Source organism: Phytophthora ramorum (genome assembly GCF_020800215.1).
Source record: "Phytophthora ramorum isolate Pr-102 chromosome Unknown Phyram_PR-102_s0018, whole genome shotgun sequence".
Lineage (NCBI taxonomy): Eukaryota > Oomycota > Peronosporomycetes > Peronosporales > Peronosporaceae > Phytophthora > Phytophthora ramorum.
Window position 1 is genome coordinate 621,198 of NW_027150664.1, and position 26,435 is coordinate 647,632.

A 26,435-nucleotide genomic window follows, 5' to 3' on the forward strand; every position below is an offset into this window, starting at 1 on the left:
AACCTGGGTGTGATTGGTATCCTTTCAACGGTTTGGTCGACGAATTTCGTGTCTGGGGGTCGACTTTATCTGCTGACACGATAGCCAAGCTTGCTAATGGAAGTCAGCCCAGCGATCTCTCAATGCTCGCTACGATTAAACCCTCCCACGGTAGACGAAATCTATGGGTCAGAACGAAATCCGTTCGCTGCACTCGTCCATCCGAAGGAAAGCGCGTCACTGTCGCGAAATTGATATCGTCAAGTGTAAACGAGGTGTGATCTGTTCCCTTGTATGTCTTGCGTGTGGAGATGTTTCCTTCAGCAATTTCACGAGAAGATTCGCAACGTTATTCCTACGCTGACGAATTCGATCTCAAGTGCATATGAAAGCAGCAAGGAAGTGGTCGTTAACAAACAATTCACGCGAAGCATTTATCATTAGCACGAAGCATGAAACACTAAACACTCTATATACCTCGTTGTGCCTCGCCTTTCCACCCGGACATTCTGGCCGCCGCAACAAACAAGGAGTCGTACAGGCATTCCCCCGGCACTGCTGTCGCACTTACAAAAGGTCAAGCGAGATGATCGTTGATGCGATCAAGAGATTCTCTGAAAGCATGTTCTGGCGAAGCAATTGTCATTGCGCTTAGAGGATGCAGAGAACAAAGACATAGCTACAATGCATCGTTTTTGATGATGTTATGGATGAATGTCACGAAGCATGCATCCCGATTGATACTCGCATAGTTCATGAACCAACAAGGGGTTACAGTTGGTTTGCAAAGGGGCAAAGTCCCTCAAGCTCAAGTCGCTAGGCTTGACAACCACCTTCGTAGGCTGGACGAGACTATGTCCGAGTACATTCTCGGTTTCCTAAATAACCAAACGGTGGCTAAGTTGCAAACGGTGACAGGGGACACGTATCCGAATTGAGAGCCTGAATTGGCAAAGTTCTGCTGTGATTGTGAGAACGACAACCCCAAGATCTTGGACAATTTCTGTCAGATATGCGAGTCCAAGAGGACAAATTATAGTTCACTGGCATGTGTACGGCGCGCGCAGGCATTCAAAGATCCGCTACGAAGTTCCGGGCAGATGCAGATTTTACGACCTGAAAGAGCACATGATCCAAAGTTCTGGGTCCAAGATGGGGTGGCTCTGGAATATGGCAGTGCAAACCAAGATCAAGAAGGACGTTGCCGAGTATACGCAGTGGAAGGATTTTTCTGAAACTTTGCCTCCAGGATTTCAATTGTACTGCAGATCGATTCATTTCTCGACGACAAACGAAATTACTCTTCGGCCATGCAGTGAACGGTTTGCTGCGCTATCAGCAGCTCTTGGAGAACGGGGACTCAAAAGTTCCGACGGATTCCAAGTTGTGCTTGCGGTTTATCACAAACGATACCGACGCAATCCAAAATACAAAGGTATCCAATTCAAACTTTCCACCCAACTCTTGCGACCTGCAAATGAACAACAATTGTTGTGTATCCTAGGTCGATTGGTTGAATGAAGAGAGCACCGCGCTGCTTTATATTATGGTGTAGTATTATCTACCTAGTTGAAATACTTCACTTCGAAGCTAACGGACGTACAGCGTGCGTCGGCTGTGGGTGAAAAACGAAAACGTTGGGAGTGGATATGGAGCGCATGAAGGTCCAGCATCAAGCTTTCACTTCAAAACGTCTCGGAAATGGAGTTGTTGCGCTTGCGATAAGCGGGTGAAGGCTGTTCGGAACCTCCTTCCAGGCCTTCTGAGATCTGCGCACGGATCTTCTCGTAGAAGCGCTTGAACTGAAAAATATCAACCTGTTCAAGACAAATCAGAGTTTGTTAGAATGTAGACACGAGCAATACGAATAAAGATTTAACTTACGTGGCCGCGTCGGAATTCCACGAGATACACACCGCGCTGGAAGAGGAACACCTGCACAGTACAGGTCAGGAGGCCAGCATACCGCACCTCGAGCTGGTAATTGTCCCAATCGATAGTCACATTCTGTGGGACCTTGGAGTACTCGTACGGAAGAGGGCACGGGTTGGCTGCCAGAGCGCTCTCAATGTTAGATAGCACCAAACGTGCCGGTAGTGCCGTGAGGAAACGCGTGGAGCGGGCCACAACATCACTATATGACGGAGGGGGTACCAGGTCTGTCGCCTGCTCATCTTGAACGGGTTTGCTGGTAGCATCATCTCCCGGGTTTTCAGCTGGTGCCAGTGGCTCGGTCAGTGTACGGTGGAAGGGAAGACCGGGCTTCTCATCAAGCACCACTAGCGACTGCGGAACAAGTGGAGGAGAGCGACCTAGGATGTTGATGCCCTCGAACGCACCACAGTTGCCGATGTCACCGTTTGTGAGTTCCCGAAATCTCCCACGAGCAAAACCACGAAGAAACAACTCCGGGGGTGAGTTGCGACGCAATCGGATTGGCATTGTATCTCGTGATCCGGTGACAAGCGGGGGCGACACGAAGCGGTGCTGGTGCCTTTGAGCAGTACTTTCCTGCGATATCAAATGGATGGTAGGTACTATGACATCGCCGCTCTCGTTATCAGCGTTACCGCCGAGATCTCGTGCAGTCGCACTTCCAGAAAGGTTGACGGATGTCGTCATTGTCGCTTCCCGGACAAGCGCCTCCTGTTTCAACAACGCTGTAGCCTCGGAAATGTTGCACGCATTCAACTGCTTGGTCGATGGCACTGAAGCGTCATCGTCTTCAAGCTCCAACTCGAAGTTTTCGTTGTTCTTTGCGTTGTGGGGAGAACTCAACGGCGTTTGGCCAGACATGGTCGAGGTTTCGTCCACTGGGGGCATGTAGCCGACTACTCCCGCGAGATGTTTGTTTACACGGAGACCTTGCTGCGGGGACGGTGGGCAACGAAACGCGTGTCCGTGAGGGCTGGGAGACTTTGCCAGCAGCCTGGTGATTGCCTGGGGCGACACAGTGCCAAGAAGGCTCGGATGCACCTGCTGTCCCAAATCGATACCGTCCTGCAGGGTGTTAATAGCCACATCCATACGATTCTTGTAAGTAGAGTTCGGCGATGGTGGTGGTAGTCCGGGTGTACTGAGAGGTGAGTCATTACTTGGCGGTTGATCGTCTTCCAGCATGGATGGACTTGGCTTCTTCAGCTGCTCACCTCGCACCCATACGTGACGCTGAGCTTCCTCCACCGATAGACGCATGCACGCATCCGGATAAAGGAGTTGTGCGATCAATGACTTCAGCTCTAGAGAGAAGCGCGCCGGGAAGAACCACGTGGGGAACTCGACCTCGTCTGTGGGGTCGTCATCACTGTATTTGGTGTTGTATGACCATTTGCGGAAGCGGTCATATCGCACACACTTGAGTAGGTCCTTGCCGAACGGCAAGTTGCCCGCAATCATTGCGTACACGATAATCCCAATAGACCATGCGTCAGCTTTAGCTCCATCGTAGCCCTGACCAGCGTCCATTAGCACTTCTGGTGCTACATAGTGAGGAGAACCGACCACCGAACGCAATCGGCGAATCGCTGGCTGATCGACACCGTTTCCATTAGCACCACCGCCCGCGTCATTATCGGTGAAGGCGAAAATGGCAGATAGCCCAAAATCTGCAATTTTCAGCGTCGAGTGTTCCTCGTTGTCGGCCAAAAGCAAGTTCTCAGGCTTGAGATCGCGATGGCAGACGCCAGAGTTGTGGCAAAACGCGACTCCAGAAATGAGCTGACGGAAGTAAAGGCGCGCTGTCTCCTCATCAGTGCCGCAGTCGAGCTTGATGCGGTCAAAAAGTTCACCGCCGCCAGCAAGTTCGAGCACCAGGAACGTAGTGCACTTGCTGTCCTGCACGAGCTCCAGCGCTTCATCCAGACGAAGTACGTTTTCGTGGTATTCAAGCCCCGACATGTTGGAAATCTCTCGATGGATCGAGCGCCGCGTGTGCGCGAATTTAATAAACTTCTTCGGGATTCGAGGGATTTTGATCGTTTGGTTCTTCACCTGCACTTCCTGGTACAAGTCCGCAGGGTCAGCCTGTTGTCTTCCTTGGCTGCTTTCTTGTTGGTTCACCAGCTCACCCCACACTTGGATGCACTGAGGCAGTGTAAGTTCTCGAACATGACCCGTGAATGGATCTTCAAAGGCTGCAATCGCCTGCTTGGACGTCGGGTGAATGAGCCACCACACGTTCTCCACTCGAATGCGCTCGGTCGTGGCCCTCGCAGCTCCAAAGTTCGAGCGCATCCGATGGTTACCTCCGGAAAACGCGCGTCGGTCGGACCGCTGTCCGTTGTCACCTCCAAGTTCCTCTTCGCCCGACGGCAGTATAACCACAGGCTTCCCCTTGATAGCAACAATACACCGCGCCAGTAGTGTACTGGGGAAGAGCTTGTAGCCGACAGGATTCAATATCTTGATGGCCACATGCTGCTTGGTCTTGGTCGAGAAGGCCTCGTACACGCTGCAGCGCACAGTAGAACAGTAGGTAAGTCGCTAGACACTGGAAATGTACCAAACAGACTCCGTGTTTCAACTCACACGCCAGCCGCGCCTCCTCCGAGGTAGCCTCCGAGCTCGTAGATGAGCTCGTTGCCGCTGTAGATGGCCTGGCCGTCGTAGTGGTCCACCCGGACGGTCTGCAGCTTGCGGCGTCGCTCGTTCATCATCTCGGCGACTGCGGAGGACACGAGCGGCAGCGGAATCAGAAGATGAGCAAGTGGCGGCCACGCGGGACAATAACCAGCTGACAAGGAGGGAAAAGACGGACTGTAAGTGCACCTGATTCTGGGGCGTCTAGAGCTCGGATTGCCAGCGGAAAAGCACCAGCAGGTGGACCGAGCGCTGCGCTGTCGAGTGCACTAGGTGGCGGAGCCTGGAGCGGGACGGAGCTCGCTGCAGCGAGTGTCCTTTCGTCCCCAGCGAGATGCAGTTGATGACTGGGACTTGGACAACCGACTCAGATTGGTGTGCGCCGTTTCGGCCAATGACAGTGTGTTCATCCGGGTTTGGACCAATGGCAGCAGAGCCAAGACTATTTTTGGGTGTAACGGATGACGTCGTCGCAGCCTGAGGTCGTGTAGGTACCCGAACGGCACGAACCATACTGAGGCCAAGAGAGAGGTAACGCTGAAAATGCTGGCGTTGACGCGCGCCCTGGATCGGCTCGTACAGCGGCCGCTCGAGTGCCAGCCACGTATCATTGGGTGAGCACGTACTGACGCGAGCTGCTTTCTGGCAGCCAAGGGGTGCCGGAAGTGTACGTCCGCGCGATGACTGATGCAAAGGGTATGAAGCGTGCAAGAACGGTGCGGGAGCTGGCTGCGACGTTGAAGTTGTCCGTCGGCGCGCCACGATTGGCTGACGAACTTGAGCAGTGTGGTGCACACAAGAACCAAAACACGATGCAGTCTTTGGACCGTGTTTTGGTATTCGTGTGTGCCACTCTGATGTTTTGATTTGGACCAATCGCAGCGCTTCAACCGCCGCCGTCGCCGAAGGTGATGCCTCGGTTGGCGCATTCCCCAACTTGCATCATCGTTGTAGATTTTCCGACCATGAGCAAGACGCTACTGCAGGGAGTGAAGCTGACCAACGCGCAGGGCGAATCCGTGCAGGGCGAACAGCTGGGCCAGGACGGCAAGGTGCTGGCGCTCTACTTCGCAGCCGATTGGTGCCCGGACTGCCGCGCCTTCCAGCCGGCGCTCAACAGCTTCTACAAGGCGGCAGGGGACGACTTGGACGTGGTCTTCGTGGGCTCGGACGCCTCGGCCGCCGACCAGCTTGCGCACTTGAAGGACAAGCAGGGACCCTGGTGGATGGTGCCCTTCGAGGGAGACACGCGATCGCAGCTCAAGCGCAAGTTCGGTGTCTGCGCCGGCGCCGAGGTGCGCGCGCTCAGCCCCATCACGCGCAAGGGCGGCATCCCCACGCTCGTGGTGATCCGCGCGGACGGAGAAGTCGTGGACTTCCACGCCGCCGACAAGGTCGAGCGCGACGGCATCAAGGCTCTCGCCAAGTGGCAGTAAAGCGGCGTCGTAGCTGCTCACAGATAATAAAGGACCCGCTGCGTTGACTTCGACTTGGCTTTCCGCGATGTGCATGTATTATAGTTGGGTGCATTGCAGGGAGACTGCAGATCATCGCGGCAAGACCTTACCTAGCACTTTGCACACTCATCGTTGCCGTGTGCCTGACTGGCGAGCTTCGGTCAGCTGTAGACGAGCGAAACATGCACATCTGGTGACTGGCACACCAGCCAGTCACCTGATTGGTATCCTTCCCAAGCAAAACAGAGACACAGCACTTGTCAACACTCGAGAGCTTGACTGGAAAATGGCGGACGCACTGCTGCACGGCACGAAGCTAGTGAACGCCAACGGCGAGACCATCGACGGCGGCGGCCTTGGCCAGACCGGACTGCTCGCTCTGTACTTTGCGGTGCGTTCTTGTCGCGTGGTGACGGACGTCCGCACCAATTTTGACACCTCGCTTCTTGGTCTGAACAGGCGAGCTGGTGCCCGGACTGCCGTGCGTTCCAGCCGAAGCTCAATGACTTCTACGCCGAAGCGAACGCCTCCACGCAGCAGCTGGACGTGGTCTTTTTGAGCTCCGACATGTCCGAGGGGGATCAGCAGGAGCACTTTTCGACCAAACACGGTGACTGGTGGATGGTCCCGCGCGAGGCCGAGCTCCGCAACGAGTTGCGTCGAAAGGTAAGGCACTCCTGAACGGCGTTATTCTACCGTTAGTCTGACCGTTGCCACCGTTTAACTGTAGTATGAAATCCGTAATGGCAAGGACGACGCGGAGGTGGGCGTTACGCACCGAAACAGCGGCATCCCGGCGCTCGTGATCATCCGTCGCGACGGCGAAGTCCTCGACTTCCGGGGTGCGCAACAGGTAGAGGACGACGGGATCAAAGCTCTAGCCAACTGGCAAGCCAAGGCTCAAGCCAACGAGCAGTAAACCTTCTTCGCCACAGCATCCAGACTCTTCATTTGAAGGAACACAACGTTTTCAATATCCTGGAGTGATACAACACACCACGCTAATATGAAAAGCCAATAAAATAAAGGAACAATCCACCGCATGCCTGCATCCAACTTAAGCCGTGGCCAGCACAGTCACGCTTGCTGCATCTGCGTACAGGCAGTTGCCCAGCTCCTCGAAGGCGTCGGGGCTGATTCGATTCTGCTCCGCCGCCACCATCATCTCATTGTAAATAGCGTTGCCCAGAGCAGCGAACATTCCAGCCGTGAAGCCTTGGGGCATGGCGTTATCGTCACTGGCGTCCGTCATGGCCAGCGTCTGCAGGTCGCGCAGGACCACGCCCGGGGGAAGTTGCGCCTCCTGCAGCAACGACCGCAATCCATCGTCACGTCTGCGTCGTCGAGTCTCCCTAGGTTGTTTTGGCTGTTTTTTCTCGGCTTTGACGCTCTCCGTGTCGCTGTCCTCCGTGTGCTCGTCTGACGCCGCATCCAGCTCGCGGAACAGTCCGTAGAGCGTCTGGAGCCGCGCCCAGGCGTCTGCTGCGCGCCGCTGCTCGTCCGAGGACAGCTGGGCCACGTGGGCCCCATTGGTCTTGATCGCTCTTTCCGCTGAGAGCAAATGGACGCCCGATACGTCCTCCGGGCGCTTACGGAAGTGGTCACGCACCGCGTCGTCGTCTCGCAGTGTGGTGTGCGCGACGCTGGGGCTGGCGCACGCGTCCTCGTTGTCACTGGAGCAGCCGCCGTTATCGTGGCCGATGGGCGCCGGCAGGTGCAGCCGCGTGCGTTGAATCGCCCGGCGCAGCATCACTTACGTCGTCAACGCTGGGCAACGGGCGATTCCTGTAATGGCAGCATTTTGATCTGGGATTTTGTATGCGAAGGATGCGCGAGGAAGAATGTTTATCAAGTGGTACAGTGTACTACTATGTGGGCCACGCTACTAATACCACTTTTTGGTACGCTACGGTAGCGTCAGAGTTGCAGGACGATCGCCACCAAGATGCGAGGAAGTGAGCTGTGAGGCTGCCATTTGTATAATTGCTTTGGATTAGAAGGATGCCGGCGACGCAAGTAAGTCCTGCAATGCGACGACGGATTTCAGATGACGCAAGACAGCTCCTGCGGGTGGTGCTCAGCGAGTGCTGCGAGGACTTGAGCGACGCTGGAGTTTCAGTTCGCAGCGTCAACCACTTGCCTGTGACCGAGCGGATGCAGAACTTTCGAGCCCAATTGTGGGTTGAACTGCTGGGTATAGGAGGCGTGGGATCGGGTACTGCAGTGCCCCTACGGATCACTACGACCAGCTCCACGTACTTGCTGCGGTACCAGGTGGCGAGGACTGGGGCCGAAGTCTCCGTGCTGAACCGGGCTGGAGTGATGACGTCGTGGGTCACGACTGCGGACGGTTATCACATTCAACTCGGGCGATTCCTATCGTCAATGTCCGATGACCGGCACGAGACGACGATGCAGGAGGCGTCCAAGGCGGAGATTTTTGCACTGCTAGGCGTGTTAGACTCGCTCGACTTGCTGGACATGGTGCGCGCGTTGGGGCCCGCTGCCTCGGGTATTTTCGTCGGTGGTGAGCGAATTTATCACGCGACTGGTGAAAAGAGCACGTACGTGTTCACGTTTGATGCACGTACAGGCTACCCGCTGTCAATCACACAAGCCGCCACTGCAGCAGCGCTTGAAGACGGATCGTCCGGTGCGAGGGCGGCGCTTCAACTGTCGATTGGCGAATACGTTCGTCATGATGGCAGCGGCATCGCAGCGCCGATCGGCATCAAGTCGGATGTGGAGCTGCTGGTCGAGACTGCCGTCTCGTGCTTTTACGAGTGGACATCGGCAGGAAGGCAGCAACTGGAGCAGATCTTTGCGCTGCTGGACCAGGACAGTGACGGCTCTGTCTCTGGCCAGGATGTGGTGGACCAGCTGCTGGGCGTGGGGCACTCGAGCGAGCGCGCCAACAGCATCGCGACGGAGATGACTCGGCTGATGTGCGACAGCGACGACCCGTCCGAGGAGGTGACGTTCCTGCCTTTCGTGGGCTTCTGGATCATGCTGTTCGCGGATGACGTGGGCGTCTCCGACTCAGACAACGAGAGCCGCGTGCTACCGGCGCTGCAGCAGCTCTTCCTGGACGCGGCGTAGCGCCCTTTCGCCCGATGTGAGCTCGGTGTGTGTTGCCCCATTGCAGTAGTTTCGCCTTCCAGCCCATTCCGTGGCGCTGACCCGAGCCAATTGCGCCACAAAGTGCCGAGGACACGCCTTGCTTCTGTTTCTGAACGCTACAGCCCAATCGTTGGCGTCTGAAGCTGGTGGTCGGTGCAGCGCTGCTGCTTGGTTTCTATAAAGTTGAACTTGCCTTTTTCCAGCTGTTTGCCGTTTGACTTCATCTCACTATGCCCCCAGTTTAAAACTCATTCGCAAAGAATACGAACCCAAAACGAAAACGAAAACCACGGAAGCGCCGCCGACCAAGTCGCCGACAAGAGAGCTCCCGTTCCACGCGTGTTCCTGCCCAAACTCTCTTTTGCTAGCTACGATCGAACGCGACCGCTTGCCAGGCACTCACTCATTCTCATAGTGGCGATGGACGCGAGTGCCAACTCGGAGGCCATCCGCTTGGCGCAGGCCTCGGACTGGAAGGGCCTGCAGCGCCTGCTGGAGCGGGACCCGGCCGTGGCCAAGCAGCGAGGAGATCATGACATGCTTCCCATCCACTGGGCCTGTACAGTACATCGCGTACCTCTTTCCCTAGTCGCAAAGCTGCTGCAGGCGTATCCGGACGGCGTCCGAGCCAAGAACGCTGGCGAGCTGCTGCCGCTGCACATCGCCATCCGCGCGGGCGTGCAGGCCTCGTGTCTGCGCAAGCTCGTGCGCGCGTATCCGGACGCGGTGAGCGAGCAGACGCCCGACGGCATCTCGGCGCTGGAGATGGCAGAGGACGTCGGACTCGACGCCGACAGCTTGAAGGTGCTGCGGAGAGCGCACGAACGCAGCAGCATCATCCAGCAGCAGAACGACGACGATCGCAGCTCGTACGAGCGAGAGAGCGCAGAGCTCGACCCGAAACGGACGCTCAGTGGTCAGGAAGAAGGAGAAGCGTCCGGCGTCGAACGCCTGGAAGATGAAGACAAGGAGGTGAGGGAGTGGACGGAAGCTGCTGGGCCCGAGCCGTACGTGGGCAACGTGGGCTTTGGTGGCTTCTTACATGGCGGAGATGATCTGGACGCCGCCGAGATGTCGGCTCTGGAGCCAGAAGATAGTATCAGCATGATGAGCGAACAGTCGCTCAGTGACATCGACGGACTTGACTCACCGCATGACCATCTCGTGTCGCCTTCCTCGACCAGCACCTGCACTCAAGACGATCCGCGGACGCCCACCAGCCCTCGATCATCATTTGGTGTTCGACTTCGCTCGGGCAGTCGTCGTGGGTTGGGCGGCTACCCGGATCAGGATCAGAGTATGACGACCCGGCAGCAGGCTCGGCTGCACCGTACTGCGTCGCTGCTAGCCCAACTGCAAGACGATGGTGTTCTTAGCGAACGGGAACTGCGCACCATGGTGTCAGCTATGAGTGCCAACGCTGCCGTCTCTGGAGGTGAAGAAGCAGCGTCGAGCCGGAGCCACAATCGTCAGATGTCGTTGCCCCTCATGCCCAGCCACAAAAAGCTTCGGCAAAACTCAAGTTTCCACTTCTACGACGAGGAAGACGAAGAGAACGACAATGGATCTTCACGGGACAGCACCAGCACCGCAGGAGGGCTTACTGGTCTTCAGGGCAATCCTCGCGGCCGGCTATTCCAGTCAGTACAGGTGCAATCTCGCCATTCGATCACTCCAGGTGGATCTCAGAGAGGTTCGCCACCTTTATTCCGGAGGTCGCACCGTCGCGCTTCACACGGATCTCACGGCCGAGGCCGCTTCGACCCTCCGCCAGAGTGGAAGCACGATGGTGAGTGCTCGATCTGCCGTGCAAGTTTCGGCATGTTCAAGCATCGACACCACTGCCGGAATTGCGGGAAGTCTATCTGCAGCCAGCACAGCGCGGACAAGAAGATATCGATGGAGACGAAGGGCTTTACGACCCCTCAGCGCGTGTGTGTCACCTGCTATGCCATGATCACGCACAGTCGATCGCTAAAGCATGATCAGGAGCTCGAAGAGACCGGGCGTGAAGGCTCGCTGCCGAACTCCGTCCCCTTCCAGCAACAGCAGCAGCACTTCGCGCTTACTGCTGGCAGCAACGAAGATCGCATCGTATCAGCTGTTGCCTCCTTTCCGTCCACGGCAGCTCCGGCTCGTAGCGCCGCGCGAAGAGGTTCGCGAAGCCCTACGACTAGTGCTGGGAGTCCTACCACATCACCGACCATTGCGCGCAAAACGAGCTCTCGGAAATCAAGCATCCTCGCTGCGGGTGAAGCCACCGGGGGAGCAGGGGAGCGTGCCACCACTTCAAACCACGCGTCTGGGCTGAGTGGGGCACCATCTTCGCCGGTGCACGAGCTGCGCTGTCTGTTGGCTTCGCAGCAGAAGCAGATCGAGCAGCTCGCACAGAGCAACATGCAGATGCAGCAGCAGCTGCTGGAGCAGGAAGAGCTGAAGGCCGAGACGATGCTCCTTATCACGCAGTTGATGACGCGCGTGTCGGTGCTGGAGATGCAGAAAGATCGCAGCTTCAGGAACAGCAAGCGCCGAAGCGCCGGGACAGGCGACAGCGAGGACGAGGATGAAGAGCTTCCTCAGGACGACAGCACCTCGTTCGAGCGGTAGACCAGTATCTCCCTTGTCTTCCTCACGATACCAACACACACCAGCCAACCAAGGTAGCTGGCTGGTATCCACACTACACCCCTGTTTAACAAAGCGTCTCCTGCACGTCGTGAGGAAAGCACCACATATCTCTTAGTATCTCTTCAGCAAACAAGCAATTAGCGTTTTATTTAGAGCCGAGGTGTGTTCCAACAAGGTGCTCGGCTGCTAGAGGCTGTGACCATCTACTGGAGCGACGGGGCCTCGCCGATATCGCTGCGCTCGTACTTGAACTTGCCGCGCGGCACGTAGTCCATCTCCGGGTGGTCGTCGCTCTCCGTGGGGTGCGACGGGAAGCGACTGTTGATGGTGTCCACGACGAGGTAGACGCCGAAGATGGCGGAGGCCAGGCCCAGACCCGTGAAGGGCTTCTTGGCGCAGTTGGAGATGAAGGGGTGGCTTCGCCACGCGTCCTGGTGGGCGAGAACCATCACGAGCTGCTAGAGAAGTCGTCGACCGATTCCGAGGGTTTGTGTCTTGCGAGCGTCCACGACCGCAAAAATGGTGGCAATCGTCCAGCAACTTTGGGTAGATTAAGTTGCTCATTCACAACGTAAGCATTTAGCGACTTTGCAACCATGGCGGTAAGGTAGACGGCGACTGCCTCGCCCTCTAGTGCTCTTCACGCAGCCACGAGGCCTTCAAACTGAACTCTAACTCTGTGTGCACGTTGCGGATGTCGTTGTAGGACAAATCTAGCGGTAGGAAAGGCGCGGGTGTGGCTAATGTGGCGCGACAGACATGGGACCGCAACCACTACGAGAAGCTCGCCCAGCTCCGCGCCGACGGTCAATTGGAGAAGGAGGAGGTGCGTGCTACTGCTAATAAGGGCATTGCATGCCAGCAAGCTGATGTACTGGTGATTCGTTGACTGGTGCAGACGAAGAAGGTGATCAAGTCCTCGAAGCAGGAGTTCCAGAACGCAAATGACGGTGCTGCTGGGCCCGCTGGATCGGCGCGTGCGTTCCTGAAGGCTCGCACGAGCAAGATGTCACTGGAGAACAGCGTGGGCACTGTGAAGGTGGTCAAGACTGACGACGCGAGCAAGAACGGCGGCTACTACTGCGAGGTCTGCGAGTGCGGGCTCAAGGACTCGGTGGCGTACCTGGACCACATCAATGGGAAAAAGCGTGCGTGGATACTGCACCTTGTGCTTTTGTGTGTGTGCTAGTTAGTTGTGCTGATCTCTGCTGCTGTTGCTGGTGGTTTCTGAAGACTTGCGCAAACTCGGCTACAGCATGCGCGTGGAGCGTTCCACGGTAGACCAAGTGAAGAACAGACTGCAGAGCGCTTCCAAGCGCAAATGGGACCCTTTGATGACTAAGAAATTGGATGCTATGGAAGACTATGAGAAGAAGCTGAAGGCAATTGAGGAGGAGGAAGCTCGTGTCAAGCGGCAGAAGAAGGAGGAGAAGAAAGCCAAGAAGCTCGGAAAGTCGGCACCAGAACAGCTAACCTCCAACAAAACGGAGGACGTTGCGGCCGACACAAAAACCGCAGCTGCAGATGAAGCTCCTGATGCTGAAGCCGAAATGATGGCCATGATGGGCTTCGGTGGCTTTGGCGGCTCCAAGAAGGTGTAAGGAAACAATATACCAACCAATTTGAACCTGTCCCATCATGCTCGTCGTCGTAATTAATAGCACTTGACAGCAGTCATTTGTCACTAAATCACCGTGATTTACTAATTCCAAACAAAGACCAAGCTGTGAAAAATTCGTAAAACATGATTATTTCTGTAATTTCTAAATACTTACACATTGGTAGCAGACACTACAATAAAAAAGCCGATCTCCAGGATGTCCAGCCACTCGCCGCACTTCGGTCGCCGCGAGGCCTCGTCTCCGCCTCGAGGACAGCGCCATACTCCGCACGCGCCATACCAAGAGCACCCTCCGAGCTCCACGCTGCTGCTTCGCGGCCTGGCGCCCTCTGTCGACGACGAAATGGTATAATACATACTTAATTGAATAAAACACAATACGCAGGATAGAGCGACCAGTAGATCGGTGATAGGACTCTACAGACAGACAGAAGCGAGAGACGCTACAAAGTGCAGCTTTCACGTTTACTCACCGCGCGCCTCGTCACTCCGCCAGATCCTCCACGCGCTGCAATCATTTCGACCGATGCAAGCTCGCACCATGCACGATAAAGTACGTAGAGCAGGCTGAGACTTCCATGGGGAAGATGTAGGGCACCCTACCTACTTTGTTTTGTGTTTGGTAGGCTACGGGGGAGTCTCGCGGGTTTGCGTTCGTGGACTTTGAGTCGGTGGAGATTGCAGTGGAAGCAATGCGAGCTTTTGGTACCGGGTCTCAGTTATTGTTTAAATGCTGGTGCAGTTTCTGATGTTGCACTGTGGATGCGACTGTAGCGTCGAGGCCGCTCGTGTTGCAGCACAGAGCTGTGAGTGTCAGCTATGCAGATGGGTATCGTCGACGATCTCCAGAGAATGAACCAGGTCGACCGAGGGGCGCAAGTTGGGGCTCGCGACACAGTGGTGGCGCGCATAGTGACAACCAGCGCCATGGAGAACGATGGCAACCCCGACCAGACTGGATTTGCGATGAAGTGGGTAAATCATGGTATCTGGTTGCTGTTGCTTGACCAGTTCTGACTGGGCTTACTTGTGGTGATGACAGTGCAATGTGACCAATTTTGCTCGTCGAACGAGCTGTTTCCAGTGCAATGCATCCAAGACGGCACACACTAAGGATGTTCCAGTGACGGCTGCGTTTCGCCAAGACTATACGAGTAGTCACAACGATTCGCAGTTCAACGAGTCCGGAAATGCTGGGGAGTGTTTTGCTCACAATGCTGCGTCGAGAGACGACGACAAAGGTGCTCGAAGACGCGGTGCAGGTAATGAGAATGTCCGGAATATCCCCTCATCGCAGGTGCTGGTTGTGCGCATGCTTCCACCCGATATCGAGGAAGGAGAGGTACGATTGCGGGTTTGTAGAGTGTTTACTTGTTTTCGAGTCTGTGCAGCATCCTGATGGAAACTATATGCAGCTCCATGTGGCGTTTGCAGAGTTTGATGGCGTACAAGATATCCGCCTTATCCGTGACCGCGTAACGAATCTATCGCGAGGATTCGGATTTGTTGAATTCCGCGACATCGAAGTACGATTCGCTTTAGACTATTGCACCACGGGTGTTGGTGGATGGTATGATGACTCTAGTGTGTTATGTTGACTGTTGCAGGCGGCTACAAATGCTCTGAAAAGATGTGATGGCTTAGTTGTGCAAAATACTCACGTGGAGGTGTCGTTTGCGCGCGATACTCTCTCCACTAGGTCGCAGTACCCGGCTGAAGTCGCTCAAGGATCCCACACAGGCAATTCCATGGCAGTCACAGCGTTGGAGCAAGCTCAATGGTTGCTCTCACAAGGACGCGGAGCTGACACAGCGAAAAATGAACAGGTGAACGCATGTTGCATTTTTGTTTGCTGAATTGGGACGAGACGCTCGTCATGGGAGTAAGAAACAAGTATCTAATCTTCAAGGGTGTCACTCCTCCTGCTGCACGTATGCACGAACCTGTGCCCATCGGCCGAATTGTTTCTGATTGTGGTCTCCAGCAGAGCAACGTTGCGGCCGACATAAGCGCACTTCTGGATAATGCCGCTGCTGAAGTCGTCCCCCACTTCGAGGAGCCCAAGAAAATGTGGCCACCACCGTTCGAGACAGCAGGGGGCAGCTATGTGTACGCAAGCGAGTATGGACTTTACTGGGACCCGGACAGCATGTTCTACTACGACGCCCACACCAAGCTGTACCATAACTCATTCACAGGCACATATTATCGGTGCGTGAATCCAGGGGACAGCGGGGCAGCAGCGTTTCAGGTGTTTGTGCCACCACCACCTGCTGACCATGGTGCATACAAGGAGCCTACTACTACTACGAAGGTTTCCGTAGCCAGCAAGTCAGGACTGAGCTTGTCACTGAAGAAAGACAAGAAGAAAATACTGGGGATCTCGTTCGGTATCAAGACCACGGCGTTTACCTCAGCATCCTCCGGTTTCGAGGGAAACGCTCAGACAAAACCTGTGGGTGGTGGGCCTGCAGCACCTGCTGCGGGTGCTGTTAGTGCGACCAACATCGGAATGAAGCGTAAAAGTGCCGGCGATATCGCCAAATGGTCACAGCAGCAGCGCAAGGCAAAGATGCAGGATCATGAAGGCTCTAGTACGCCACCAGTGCAACACGAGCATCCCGGCGAGACGGCGCGTGCAGCATCGACCACACAACAAAGCGACAGTTCGAAACCCGAGGCTTCATCGATGCAAAAGTTGGCAGCCGGTGCACCACCAAACACTGCTGACTCCGTTATTGATGCATTGACGAGTGGTCCTCAAGAAGTGCCGATCTGCCTGGTAAGTAGAGACCTCACGCTTGCAATCCTGCTGCTTTGCTAAGATTGGATCTGTCTTTTGTGTTTGGCAGCTCTGTCGGCGAAAGTTTGGCTCGCTGGACATGCTCCACAAACACGAAAAGTTGTCCAAGTTGCATTTGGCCAACGTGGCGAAAGCGAAACAAAACAAGCGACACATTGCTGCTCAGTACCGGCAGCACGAACAAGAGATGGAGCGAGATGCCAAGAAGCAGCGGGAAGAGGAGGATGCGCCGCCCACCGCAGCGCCTGGAAGCAACAGCTGGAGTGCGCCTGTTCCAACGGCCAAAGCGAGCCCTGAGCCTACTGCAGCCTCGCTAGAATCGGGTATCGGCGGGAAAATGCTGAAGATGATGGGATGGAAGAGCGGAGAGGGTCTGGGCAAGCACGGCACGGGCATCACCGCGCCGATAAAAGCAGCAGGACTTGGTCGAAGCGATACGGCTGGCCTCGGCTTGAAGGCGCCGCTTTCTGCCTCGGTGGACCTCTCGGACGCCACTACGGACAAAGAGCGTCGGCAGCGACTGGCTCGTGCGCGATACGAAGCCGACAATGCATAAGGCAGTATTGGATTGGATGGAGACCCAACAAAACTGTGAATGTTCGTTGCACGTGTTATTGAAAATGGTTGCTGAAACTGGACCAGCTCGCCTAGCACGGGCGGTCAACCGTTAACACCCGAAGGAGCAGTAAATTAGAGCAGCTTCTGCACCGCGTTCTTGAGCAGCGACTTCTTGTAGCCCGAGATCTTCTCGTGGACCTCCTTGCCGCCCTTGAAGAAGCGGAACTCCGGGTACGCGCCAACTTCCAGGTCGTCCTTGAGCTGCTCCACCTCCGGGATGGACACGTCCAGCTTGGCGAACGTCACCTCCGGGTGAGCCTCCGCCAGGTCCTCCACGAATGGCAGGATCTGGGCGCACTTGCCGCACCACGGGGCCATGAAGTCGGCGACCACGGGCTTGCCGCTCTTGACCAGAGCGTCGAACTGGGCCTTGCTCTTGACCAGCGTCAGGGCCACCGCGTCGTCGTCCTCGGCATCCTCCTTGACCGTGGAGAAGTACTCGTAGCTGTCAGTGGGAGTAGCCTTGATGGTCTTGTCGCCCGGCTGCCAGTTGGCGGGGCACACCTCTCCGTGCTCCTCCACGAACTGCAGCGCCTTGATGAGACGCAGAGTCTCGTCGACACTGCGCCCAATGGGCATGTTGTTGACGGTGATCTGCTGGAGCACGCCCTCCTTGTCCATAATGAACAGGCCGCGCAGAGCCACACCAGCCTGCTCCACGAGCACGCCGTACTTGGCCGAGATGACCTTGGTGATGTCCGAGACGATGGGGATGTCCATCTTGCCCAGGCCGCCCTTGTTGCGCGGCAGACGCGTCCAGGCCAAGTGGCTCTCGGGCGAGTCGCAGGACACGGCGATGAGCTGCGTGTTGAGCGCCTTGAACTCCTCGGCGCGGTCGTTGAACGCGATGATCTCGGTGGGGCACACGTACGTGAAGTCCTTGGGGTAGAAGAAGAGCACCACGTACTGGCCACGGTACGTGTCCAGCGAGACGTCCGTGATGTCTCCGTCCACCACGGCCTGAGCCGTGAACTGGGGCGCCTGGCACTGCACACGCGCAGCCACGGGCGGGTACTGCACGAACGAGTCGTCCTCGTCGTCCTCCAAGAAGAAGTCACCGCCATCCGTGGCGAACGTGCGGCTCTGCAGCGGCGCGCGGGCGGCCACCAGCGAGTTGGACACGAACGGAGCGGCAGCACGCGGCGCCAGACGACGCGTGGCCGTCGGGAGTGCGCGGGAGGCCGCGAGGCGACGCATAATCTGTACGGAACGCATATTCAACAAGCACTTCTGAGCTTTTTGAAGAGTGAGGAGCTCTCTTGGCCCCACGATGGTGACTCGTTAAACAGAAAGATTCACTTGAATTGAGTATGGAAAGAATTGAAGTGGCGTTGAAGTGGTGGCGAACGGATTCGAGAGGGAAAAGATTCATATTGGCGCATGCTGCAATATGTGACGGGGGACATATACGCGACGTGCGAGCCGAGAGCATCCAGCGTCTGCTGTGCCTCTGAATGAGCACGAAGCTAGGAGCACCTACGGCGTCCATGAATGTTGGAGGATTCTGAGGAAGGGACGACCAGTGCTTGCGAGAAGACTTGGAAACATACATGAGCGAGTGGCGATCAGACGGGATGAGGAGGATCTCTCTCCTGAACCAACAAAGCAGGAGACGCATGTGCAGGAGAGCTGGGAGCGCTGCCCTGGATACATTATTTTAGAGATACGTTCTTGCTTTTCCCGGTTACCCGCGAAGGTTTGTGCCGATTTTTGAGAGACTTGAGGTATGGTTCTGCCAGTGACTTTGCTGACGGCGATTTTCCCAACGCGATCGCTGCTGCTGTGGTCGGCTCAATGTACAGCGGTACCGGGGTTTTCTTTTTCAAGCGTATATAGGGAAGAGAGGCATTGTTCAGATGAAGCCCCCAATGCCTGTGGTAGGACACAGGAGCAACGGAGTGGGCCACCTGCTGCAGATCGTCGCGATGGCTGTGTGATTTACTCGGGTACAGATGCTCACGAAGTTCCTCCAGAAAGCCTCCCCGACCAGTTTTAGCTGGTTTGATTTCGGGTAGATGAACACGACTGCTACCACGGTCAGAAATTTGAGGCTGTGGGATTTTCAAGGCAAGCGCCGGAAGATTGAGATGATGATCGTGTCCGGCGGAGAGAAGCCTGACATCAAGTGGTTCTGTGCACAAATCGTCGTTGTTCCCATGCTGGCCATCTACCGGTAGGCGTGGACCAACGCCCATTTGGAGACCTCGCAACGTTTGTAGCTGCATCTTGTCGATTTCTAAGTTCCCAATCCGATACTCCATCAGCAATACGTCGCGGATCAGTGCATTGCGCTCCATGAGAGGACTCTGCTCGATCCCCCGACGGAATTCGTCCATTGCCCCTTCATTTCTTGCCAGTTGCTGTATCAATCCATCTCGCTCACGGGACAAGAAGACAAGAAGCTGATCTTCCATTGCACCATCGCTAGTTGGAGATGCGCTTGTAGTCAACGTACTTGTCACCATTGTAGTCAAAGAACTTGAGCACTCTTGTGGCTTCTGTTCGGTAGCTACAGAAGTAGACTTTGCAGGAGACTGCGCTCCATTTAGGGGAGCAGGTGACTGTTCTGATGTCTGCAGCTCTCGAAGACGAACTCGAATCTGCAGTGTCGTAAGACTTGTTAGCAACGTATCGGTATCAACACAACGCACGCGGCAACCGCTTACCTGGTGCTCAAGCGTCAATAGCGCGTGATGCAATCGACGACGCTCTTCAAATGACTCCGTGATATACTGGCGGGCTTCGCGCAGTTTGGTCGACTTCCAGTCTTCTTCTTCTGAATTGTTGTCACTGCTTTTGCTGCTGAAGGACGGTTTCTTGTTCTCGACCCAACGTAACTCGGATTCTACTGGAGAACGTCGCTCAGCTTCACCTTGCTCCTGCTGTCGAAGCAGCGCTGTCTTGAGTGTCGCTATCTCCTCCTGAAGACTCGCCACGAGGCTGCTCTGGTTAACTGTAGTCTGATCGGACTCAACGAGGTTTCTCCTCACGGTTGTTTTGATGTTTTTGGCTCGGTTTGCGTACTTGAGTGTATTCAACGTCTCCTCGACGCTCGACGCAGCGAGACTTACGTTGGCAATCATCACCGTTCGGCAATTCCCACCCAACGAGTCCTTCAGCAGCCTCGTTAGCTTGCTGTCTCTGTACGGCACAAACGATGCTCCTTTCTCACCCAGAGCATTGATGCAATTCCCCAGTGCCAGCAAGGACCGATTGATGTTGGCTCCCTCGAGAAGCCTCTGACCGCGATTTTGCGTCACTGCTGCTCGTTCACTGCCTGCCAAGTCCACCAAAGACAGCTTTCCAAACTTTACCTCCATGCTGTCGGGTCTCTTATTGTCGCCTGAAGACCCAGTATCAGTTTCCTCCGGGTCTGCCGTGGACCCACTCAGAGTCGACTTCTCTTTCTGAGCTATGTGCACTTGCAACACGGCGTGCGATCGAGAGGAGACTGAATTCGCCGCTGTGCTCTCCTGTGACCGATACTTGTTTCCTCTGCGTAGCAGCTTCATAACATCCTTGGCATTACTTGCTTCTACTTCTGAAAGTCCGGCCACAACAGACCCCCGAACCGGGTCTTCACGCAGATCCAAGAACTCGGACGTTGGCATGGAGGACGCAGATGAACATGACGAGCTCGCAGAGAGCAGGTCCCGGATGTTTTCGTTGTACACCTCCAGAAAGGAGACTGCCACTCGATACTGCACTCGACCTGTCGGGTCTGCATGCACGCGCTCGATGTTTCGGAACAAGTCTTCGAGCGTTCTCGCCATGATGCCAGGCTCTTCTGGCGTGCCAAACATGGTGTACGTCTTTCCAGCTCCAGTACAGCCATAGGCAAACACGGTGGCATTGAAGCCATTGAGCACACCGTGGATCAAAAACTTGGTGGTGTGTTGGTAAACCTTTTGCTGGCCATCATGCGGCGTGAACACGGAGTCAAACGCGTATCGCTTTTCCCGGCTGCGCGCTCCACTAGAAATGGAAGGAGACGCAGACGCATGTCGAGGCTTGCGAAGCGGGTGCATCGTATATCGACGCACAGGGGAATTCGCACTAAGCATCGGCTCGACCAAGCCGCCGGGGCTTCGTGTCAGCACCGCGACCTCCTTCTCCCCGACAACTTTGACGATCTCTTCTCGATCGCGATCGTGGCTCAGAAGCGGGCGCAAACGCACCGCCACGAGAATGTTCGCCTGGCCTGCCCACATCTTCTGTCTGTACGCATCGCTGTCCGTGTCCTCCTCTGCTTCATCGCCACTGCTGTTAGCTTCGGTCTTCGATGGTAATTGCGGCAGGAAATTCTTCCTCGGGACCAGGCGCGGATCCGCAACGTCGTGCGCGCCTTTCGTGTACGACGCGCCTCCTTCGATCCGCGCATGGCTGGTCATGGGCCGCAAAGCTGTGGGCGATAACAGAAACAGCGGCGAGCTGTCACTGGTGGACTGTGAAAGGTCCGGGCCTCGAGCCAGCGACATCTGCTGCTCCGCTACCAGAGAATGACGACCTTCTCGACAGTCAAACCCTCACGGCAGTGGCAGCTCAATCAGCGAGCGACCTGCAGGTTACAGCAGTCAGCGAGCGTGGTCCGAGTCCTTGCTGCAGCAGCTTCACTCCTTATTATAGACCACCAAAGATAGCCAGGATGCAACGACCATCACTCTTGCAACTTCAAGTTGCCTTTTTCGGTGGATACGGCGAAGTCTCGCTGTACGGAATCCTGGTCACAAAAAGGAGTGGACTATGCAGGCAAGCGCTAGGGTACAACAATAATAATAATAGTGGGTAACGTATATTGTGTTACTAGCGCCTTACGGCTCCGAACTCTGATAACCATTCTTGGTTGTCGTAAAGCGCTAGGAGACAACCGCACCTGACTACATTGTGTCGTACGGCCACCAGTGCTGCTGTGCATGGTCTGGTAATCTGGTGAGTGCATGGGTCTTTGTATGCCAGTCTGCATACTGTCCTTGCTCCAGACAATCCGTCTATCACGATCAACCCCGAAAAGACTCTTGAGCTTGCATGTAGTCAGACGTGCGCCTCCCTCTTCGTCTTAAGCCCCCGCATCGCCGCGTGTTCAGCTTTTGAATCTTCCGACCCGGGATACACAACAGGCCGCCCTCTGTGCTGCAGCGTATTTCTTGGACGATATGATGGATAGCTCATATGCTCGTCCGTGAGGCTTGGTCCACGAAAAAGTTGAGGGCTGGCACCGCCCTAATGGCGGACTGACAAGCACAAATCTGGGTTGGAGCGGCCATGCTCCATTTCCGCTGATATTACAACGCTGGCGTTGGCATCCGCACGACAAATGGCTCGTAGAGCGCTGAAGGCCATGTGTGGCCCCTCTGAGGTGACACTTTCTGCACGGCCGCACTGTTACTGGCGAGGGCGGCGTTAGTTGCCTGCAGCTACTGCGATCGACGATCAACGAGAGCAGACCCGAGTCGTCTGTAACTCAGCGCTGCGACTCGAGCTCGTTGCGCCAACGCGTCCAGAGCGAGGATGATTTCGGCCTCAAGACTGCGTCGACTCAAGACTGCAGACACTGCTGAGTCAGCGGTTTGGAATGCTCGTTACGCAGAGTGTCAGCGAGCGGGTCAGCGGTAACCCAACGCCTGGGCGGCGAAGTAGGTGGCAAGCTCACCTCAACGCCAAGGGCGCCCTGCACCAAACTGGCAACACCGGGTGCAGACTGGGCTCGTTCGCGACTAGCAGTGGCGACCACATTTCAACTTCAGTCCAGCAGCGACGTCAAGGGGTCAGCCTGCCTGCCAAACGACAATGCGCCGCTGGGTGACACGCTTGACTTACGACCGGTGGAGCTGCCTCTGGAGAGGTGATGCAGTGGTTTGTGCGGTCGAGGCCATTAAAGCAGGCTCACCTCACGCTTCAGACGTCGTCCGGCCGTCCTCGCTCAAAGCCGCACTGGCGTGACAGCCAACGCCAGCAAAGTGCATGGCTCGAAACCCTAGGGGCACCCCATGCGCATGAAACGGGGGGGGACCGTCAGCCTCTCCAACGCGAGCGTCTGCACGCTGAGAAACGTGCTCGGCGGACGTTGAAGCGAGCGCGCCGAGCTGGGCCGCGCGGCCATCAGGGCGATAGTCTCGCCAGCAGACTGTTTTACAATTATTTGCGGCATACTGAGTTCGAGTCACTCGCCCGCACTTGGGCAGGGGGCTTGACTCGAGGATCGGCACCGTGATGCCGCGCCACCTCGTCATCCGATGTGCCCGTCGCTCCGTGGCGTCTATCCAAGTCGCTTTCGGTCTCTACGCAGGGAGCGCGGGGCAGGACAGACGTCCTTTTCGGGCCAATCTCGCGGATGTGTTGATGGAACCACAATGAAACGACGGCGCCGGCGTCGGGCCTCCAGCAGGAAAGAGAGCGGCAACCGCAAGAAACGATGCGAGCCGCCTCGCAGCCAACCGCGGCGTCGGACGCCTGCAAGGTGGACCAACGCGAACGCAGTGGGTTCGATTGGCGCAGCGCCAAGCCAGCAGTAACGCTGCAGTTGTGGGCGCTCGACAAGAGCATATGGACGCTATGCTTTTTTTCCTCGAGCTGGGAGGCGAAGTGTCCATGTGGCGCGCGCTGGGACCAAAGGCCTGTTGCTCTCCAGTGTCGATCCCCATTTGGCGCGGTTGTCCTCCAAGTGGATAGGCGTTACTCACGGCGCTTCAGTTGACCAGCCCTCCCCCATACAAAACGCAAGCTATTCTCGACGGCAGACGAGGTGACGTGCGGAACCAGCTGTTCCATATCTGTCACAAGAGTGTCATGAGCCAATTCTATGCGCTGACGTTTTGTGGCTCAAACAGCGCGCGCTCCCTGACACCCATCCCCTCGATGCACTTGGAAATTGTATACCCCTGATATTACCTCCTTGTCCAGCATGAACCTTTTTGAAAATCCACCCGCCGCACCTGATTGACTCGGCACTCTTAATGGCGCGGGCGCTGCAGGTGGTCGCTTACGTGCGACCTCTCTGCGATGGCAATCATGCAGTCAACACCGGCTAAGGTAGCCGCATGGCACCCAACCATCAGGTGGATTTACACGGCTTGCTCCCGCGTCTTGTGGGGGTGCACGCCTCGCGCTTCCGTTCCCCCAGCTGTGGTTGCTTTCGACAGACAGCGGATGGAAGCCAAGTCAGCGGCGGCGAACAGAGGGTAAACCAAGCAGTCACCGCCAGGGCTCCGCGATCCGACCAGATCCCGTGCAGCAACTGCGAGCCACATCGGCAATTGCAGCCAGCGAGAACGCATGCTTGGCGGCACCGGCGAGCGTCAAACGATGCTGTGTAGCCCAGGAAGCGGCGCTGAAGCTGCCGCCCGCGCCGGGAAGCGCCCAGGCTCAGCGTCGCAGAGCGGAGCAGTCCGAAAAAATCATTTCCCAACAGCACTTGTACTTGACAGAGAGGCGGACCGACGCGTCAGTTCAGCAGTTAGGGTTGTGACCGCCTCTTCTCTCGCGCCGCTCTCTACCAGCGCCTGCGCCGACTGCCTCATTAGGCGATTTGCCCTCGTGAGGCCACGACTTCGGGCCAGAGCAATTACTCCAACCTTCAGCAGCGAATGAGCATGCGCGCCATGGCAGCGACCGTGACGTCCTGCATCGGCGGCAAGGACGACAAGTTCGCGGTGCAGGTGCGGCCCGCGGCGCCCGCGAGCGTCTACTTCGTGTACAAGACCATGGGCGAGTTCGAGGCGCTTTGGGGGTCACTGGAAACCCTCGCGCGCGACGTCAAACGCCGAACCAGCTGCAAGCAGGGCCAGTCCGAGACGGACGAGAAGAAGCCCAGTCTGCTGGCCAAGTGGCTGGCCAGCATCGTGGACAACTACGCCTTCCGACAGATCATCCGCGACCTGCGCGCACAGGAGAAGGAGACCATGAGCACGCTCAACGTTCTGCTGCAGTTCCTCGTGGCGCGCGTGTCCGCACTCATCATGGATCGCCGCCTGCTACACTGCGGTGCGTGCCACGTGGGCCGCCAACTTGTCAAGATCGTGCGCGAGTTCCTTCAGCAACCCGCAGCCAAGACCGAGCCTATCATTAAGAAGGCCCCCAGTACTAAGGACGGACGCAAGCGCTCGTTCGAGGAGATGCGTCCCGAGGACGGCGAGGCGCAGCGCAGCAGCCTGTTCCCCACGCGCAGCGGAACCGACCGCGTCGTTAAGCAGAAGATCTGCGGCATGCGCGAGTGGGCCATGCCCCCCATGAGCAAGATGGGAATGGTGGCGCCCGTGGCGTCGAGGCGTCGCGTGTTCGCTGAAGTGGAGTTCTGAAGGAGAGAAGGAAGCTATTTATCATAGGCATAGATCGTAAAGTAGGCCGAAGCAGGCCCCGTATTTAAAATATTACCCGTCGTTTCCCAGGAACGTTGAGTGTCGTGCAGCATGTTGGCGAGGTCGTTGGGGGCTGGAACGCGCCAGTGTAGATCATGACCAGCTGTGTTTGGGTGGCGCGAGTGCACCCGTGTGCAATGACAGCCAGCGCGACGCGGGCTTGAGTGGACCGGCCGTCGTCGTGAGCCTTTGCGAAAGCTCTTGCAGGATGGGACCCAAGGTCTCATATCTTCTTGCTGCGGCGGCAACATGCTGTCGCAGATCTTCTGCGTGGAGCTTGGCATTTGCGCGTTGGCTGAGTCCCGCACGGAGCTCCAACTCTCCGCACTCTTGGCGGCCGCGCCCGAACATGCCGTCGGATACAGAGCCTGGTCGAGGCTTCCAACTGTCCGAACGCGCACAAGGATCCATGTAAAAATGCCTGCGCTCAGCAAGCCATCAGCCATCGGTCTCCGCTGGTGACAGCAATGGCCGCCATTCATGATGAACTTCATCGGCACCGCAGTTGAAGGTTACAGAGGAACTCGCATGGCACGCGACCCGATCAGATTCGCAGCAGTCGGCAGGAGATTGGCACCGCATGAATGCCGGCAGCAGCTGCACGCACTGGTGGTCATTCAACTTCAGCTTTATGACGATCGTTACGAGATCTGTCCACGTCACACCACCAGATCACTACGCTCACACTAAGCTTCCCTACGGTCTCAGCAGGGCCTAACACGATTTCCAATCTCTCTTCTGCTGTCGTTGTTCGCCCACCTCGTTCCCCGTCGTTGATGCCTTTTCCACTTTGTCGCTCGTCGACTCTTGTCGCAACGCACTCTCTGCGCGCACTCTGCCGCCGTCTGCGTCCTGCTCTCACTAAGACGCGTCGGTGGGCGTGCCATCATCTCCGCTACCATTTCTTCTTCACACACATCGTCGCAGTGTATGTGTTGCTTGTCGCTTGCTCGACGCAACATCGGCGATGTCACACGCGCCCGCTAGCTTGCTTACTCTTGTTTATTGTCCTACGCTCGTAGTTGAGCTGCTTTCCTTTTTCTCCATCAGGCCACCGAGTACATGAAGGTGGCATCCACAACCCAAACATCCAGCCATGGCAATCAGGCCATACGTGGGTGCTAGTCGTAATCTCCACCCCATGACACGATCGGTCCTCCATCTGCGAAGTTTCCTTCACTCCTCGTCCACCATCCACCACTCCCGCCTCCCTCCAACCTCACTTCCTCTCGACTTTCGCCTTCACTTTCACGATCACATGCCTTCGCTTCACACTC

General features: G+C 56.4%; 11 protein-coding genes across 11 annotated transcripts; 7 read left to right on the forward strand and 4 right to left on the reverse strand.

Moving 5' to 3' along the window:
• Window positions 1–1,664: 1,664 nt before the first annotated feature.
• On the reverse strand, window positions 1,665–4,634 carry KRP23_13591 (CBL-interacting protein kinase 26; the record flags this gene model as incomplete). Its single annotated transcript, XM_067884320.1, has 3 exons — window positions 1,665–1,796; window positions 1,864–4,429; window positions 4,507–4,634. The coding sequence occupies 3 exons, from the start codon at window positions 4,632–4,634 to the stop codon at window positions 1,665–1,667; spliced, it is 2,826 nt and encodes a 941-aa protein (XP_067738349.1).
• Window positions 4,635–5,522: 888 nt separating this feature from the next.
• Window positions 5,523–5,993, forward strand: KRP23_13592 (Nucleoredoxin-like protein 2; the record flags this gene model as incomplete). The annotated part of the gene is made up of 1 exon (XM_067884321.1): window positions 5,523–5,993. One exon carries the CDS (start codon window positions 5,523–5,525, stop codon window positions 5,991–5,993), a length of 471 nt encoding a protein of 156 aa, XP_067738350.1.
• A 307-nt stretch (window positions 5,994–6,300) lies between these two features.
• KRP23_13593 (Nucleoredoxin-like protein 2) lies at window positions 6,301–6,933 on the forward strand (the record flags this gene model as incomplete). The annotated part of the gene is made up of 3 exons (XM_067884322.1): window positions 6,301–6,405; window positions 6,474–6,680; window positions 6,745–6,933. The coding sequence occupies 3 exons, from the start codon at window positions 6,301–6,303 to the stop codon at window positions 6,931–6,933; spliced, it is 501 nt and encodes a 166-aa protein (XP_067738351.1).
• Window positions 6,934–7,071: 138 nt separating this feature from the next.
• KRP23_13594 (uncharacterized protein) lies at window positions 7,072–7,764 on the reverse strand (the record flags this gene model as incomplete). Its single annotated transcript, XM_067884323.1, has 1 exon — window positions 7,072–7,764. One exon carries the CDS (start codon window positions 7,762–7,764, stop codon window positions 7,072–7,074), a length of 693 nt encoding a protein of 230 aa, XP_067738352.1.
• A 251-nt stretch (window positions 7,765–8,015) lies between these two features.
• KRP23_13595 (uncharacterized protein) lies at window positions 8,016–9,113 on the forward strand (the record flags this gene model as incomplete). The annotated part of the gene is made up of 1 exon (XM_067884324.1): window positions 8,016–9,113. The coding sequence occupies one exon, from the start codon at window positions 8,016–8,018 to the stop codon at window positions 9,111–9,113; it is 1,098 nt and encodes a 365-aa protein (XP_067738353.1).
• Window positions 9,114–9,554: 441 nt separating this feature from the next.
• On the forward strand, window positions 9,555–11,741 carry KRP23_13596 (Vacuolar protein sorting-associated protein 27; the record flags this gene model as incomplete). Its single annotated transcript, XM_067884325.1, has 1 exon — window positions 9,555–11,741. One exon carries the CDS (start codon window positions 9,555–9,557, stop codon window positions 11,739–11,741), a length of 2,187 nt encoding a protein of 728 aa, XP_067738354.1.
• Window positions 11,742–11,965: 224 nt separating this feature from the next.
• KRP23_13597 (uncharacterized protein) lies at window positions 11,966–12,211 on the reverse strand (the record flags this gene model as incomplete). The annotated part of the gene is made up of 1 exon (XM_067884327.1): window positions 11,966–12,211. The coding sequence occupies one exon, from the start codon at window positions 12,209–12,211 to the stop codon at window positions 11,966–11,968; it is 246 nt and encodes an 81-aa protein (XP_067738355.1).
• A 147-nt stretch (window positions 12,212–12,358) lies between these two features.
• KRP23_13598 (Zinc finger matrin-type protein 2) lies at window positions 12,359–13,363 on the forward strand (the record flags this gene model as incomplete). Its single annotated transcript, XM_067884328.1, has 4 exons — window positions 12,359–12,364; window positions 12,469–12,588; window positions 12,661–12,910; window positions 12,996–13,363. 4 exons carry the CDS (start codon window positions 12,359–12,361, stop codon window positions 13,361–13,363), a joined length of 744 nt encoding a protein of 247 aa, XP_067738356.1.
• A 216-nt stretch (window positions 13,364–13,579) lies between these two features.
• On the forward strand, window positions 13,580–16,742 carry KRP23_13599 (SUPPRESSOR OF ABI3-5; the record flags this gene model as incomplete). The annotated part of the gene is made up of 9 exons (XM_067884329.1): window positions 13,580–13,729; window positions 13,880–13,936; window positions 14,010–14,088; window positions 14,158–14,354; window positions 14,426–14,725; window positions 14,799–14,909; window positions 14,991–15,209; window positions 15,368–16,165; window positions 16,236–16,742. 9 exons carry the CDS (start codon window positions 13,580–13,582, stop codon window positions 16,740–16,742), a joined length of 2,418 nt encoding a protein of 805 aa, XP_067738357.1.
• Window positions 16,743–16,876: 134 nt separating this feature from the next.
• KRP23_13600 (Peroxiredoxin prdx-2) lies at window positions 16,877–21,282 on the reverse strand (the record flags this gene model as incomplete). The annotated part of the gene is made up of 4 exons (XM_067884330.1): window positions 16,877–18,004; window positions 18,976–19,404; window positions 19,471–19,764; window positions 20,119–21,282. The coding sequence occupies 4 exons, from the start codon at window positions 21,280–21,282 to the stop codon at window positions 16,877–16,879; spliced, it is 3,015 nt and encodes a 1,004-aa protein (XP_067738358.1).
• Window positions 21,283–24,387: 3,105 nt separating this feature from the next.
• Window positions 24,388–25,098, forward strand: KRP23_13601 (uncharacterized protein; the record flags this gene model as incomplete). Its single annotated transcript, XM_067884331.1, has 1 exon — window positions 24,388–25,098. One exon carries the CDS (start codon window positions 24,388–24,390, stop codon window positions 25,096–25,098), a length of 711 nt encoding a protein of 236 aa, XP_067738359.1.
• Window positions 25,099–26,435: the final 1,337 nt, after the last annotated feature.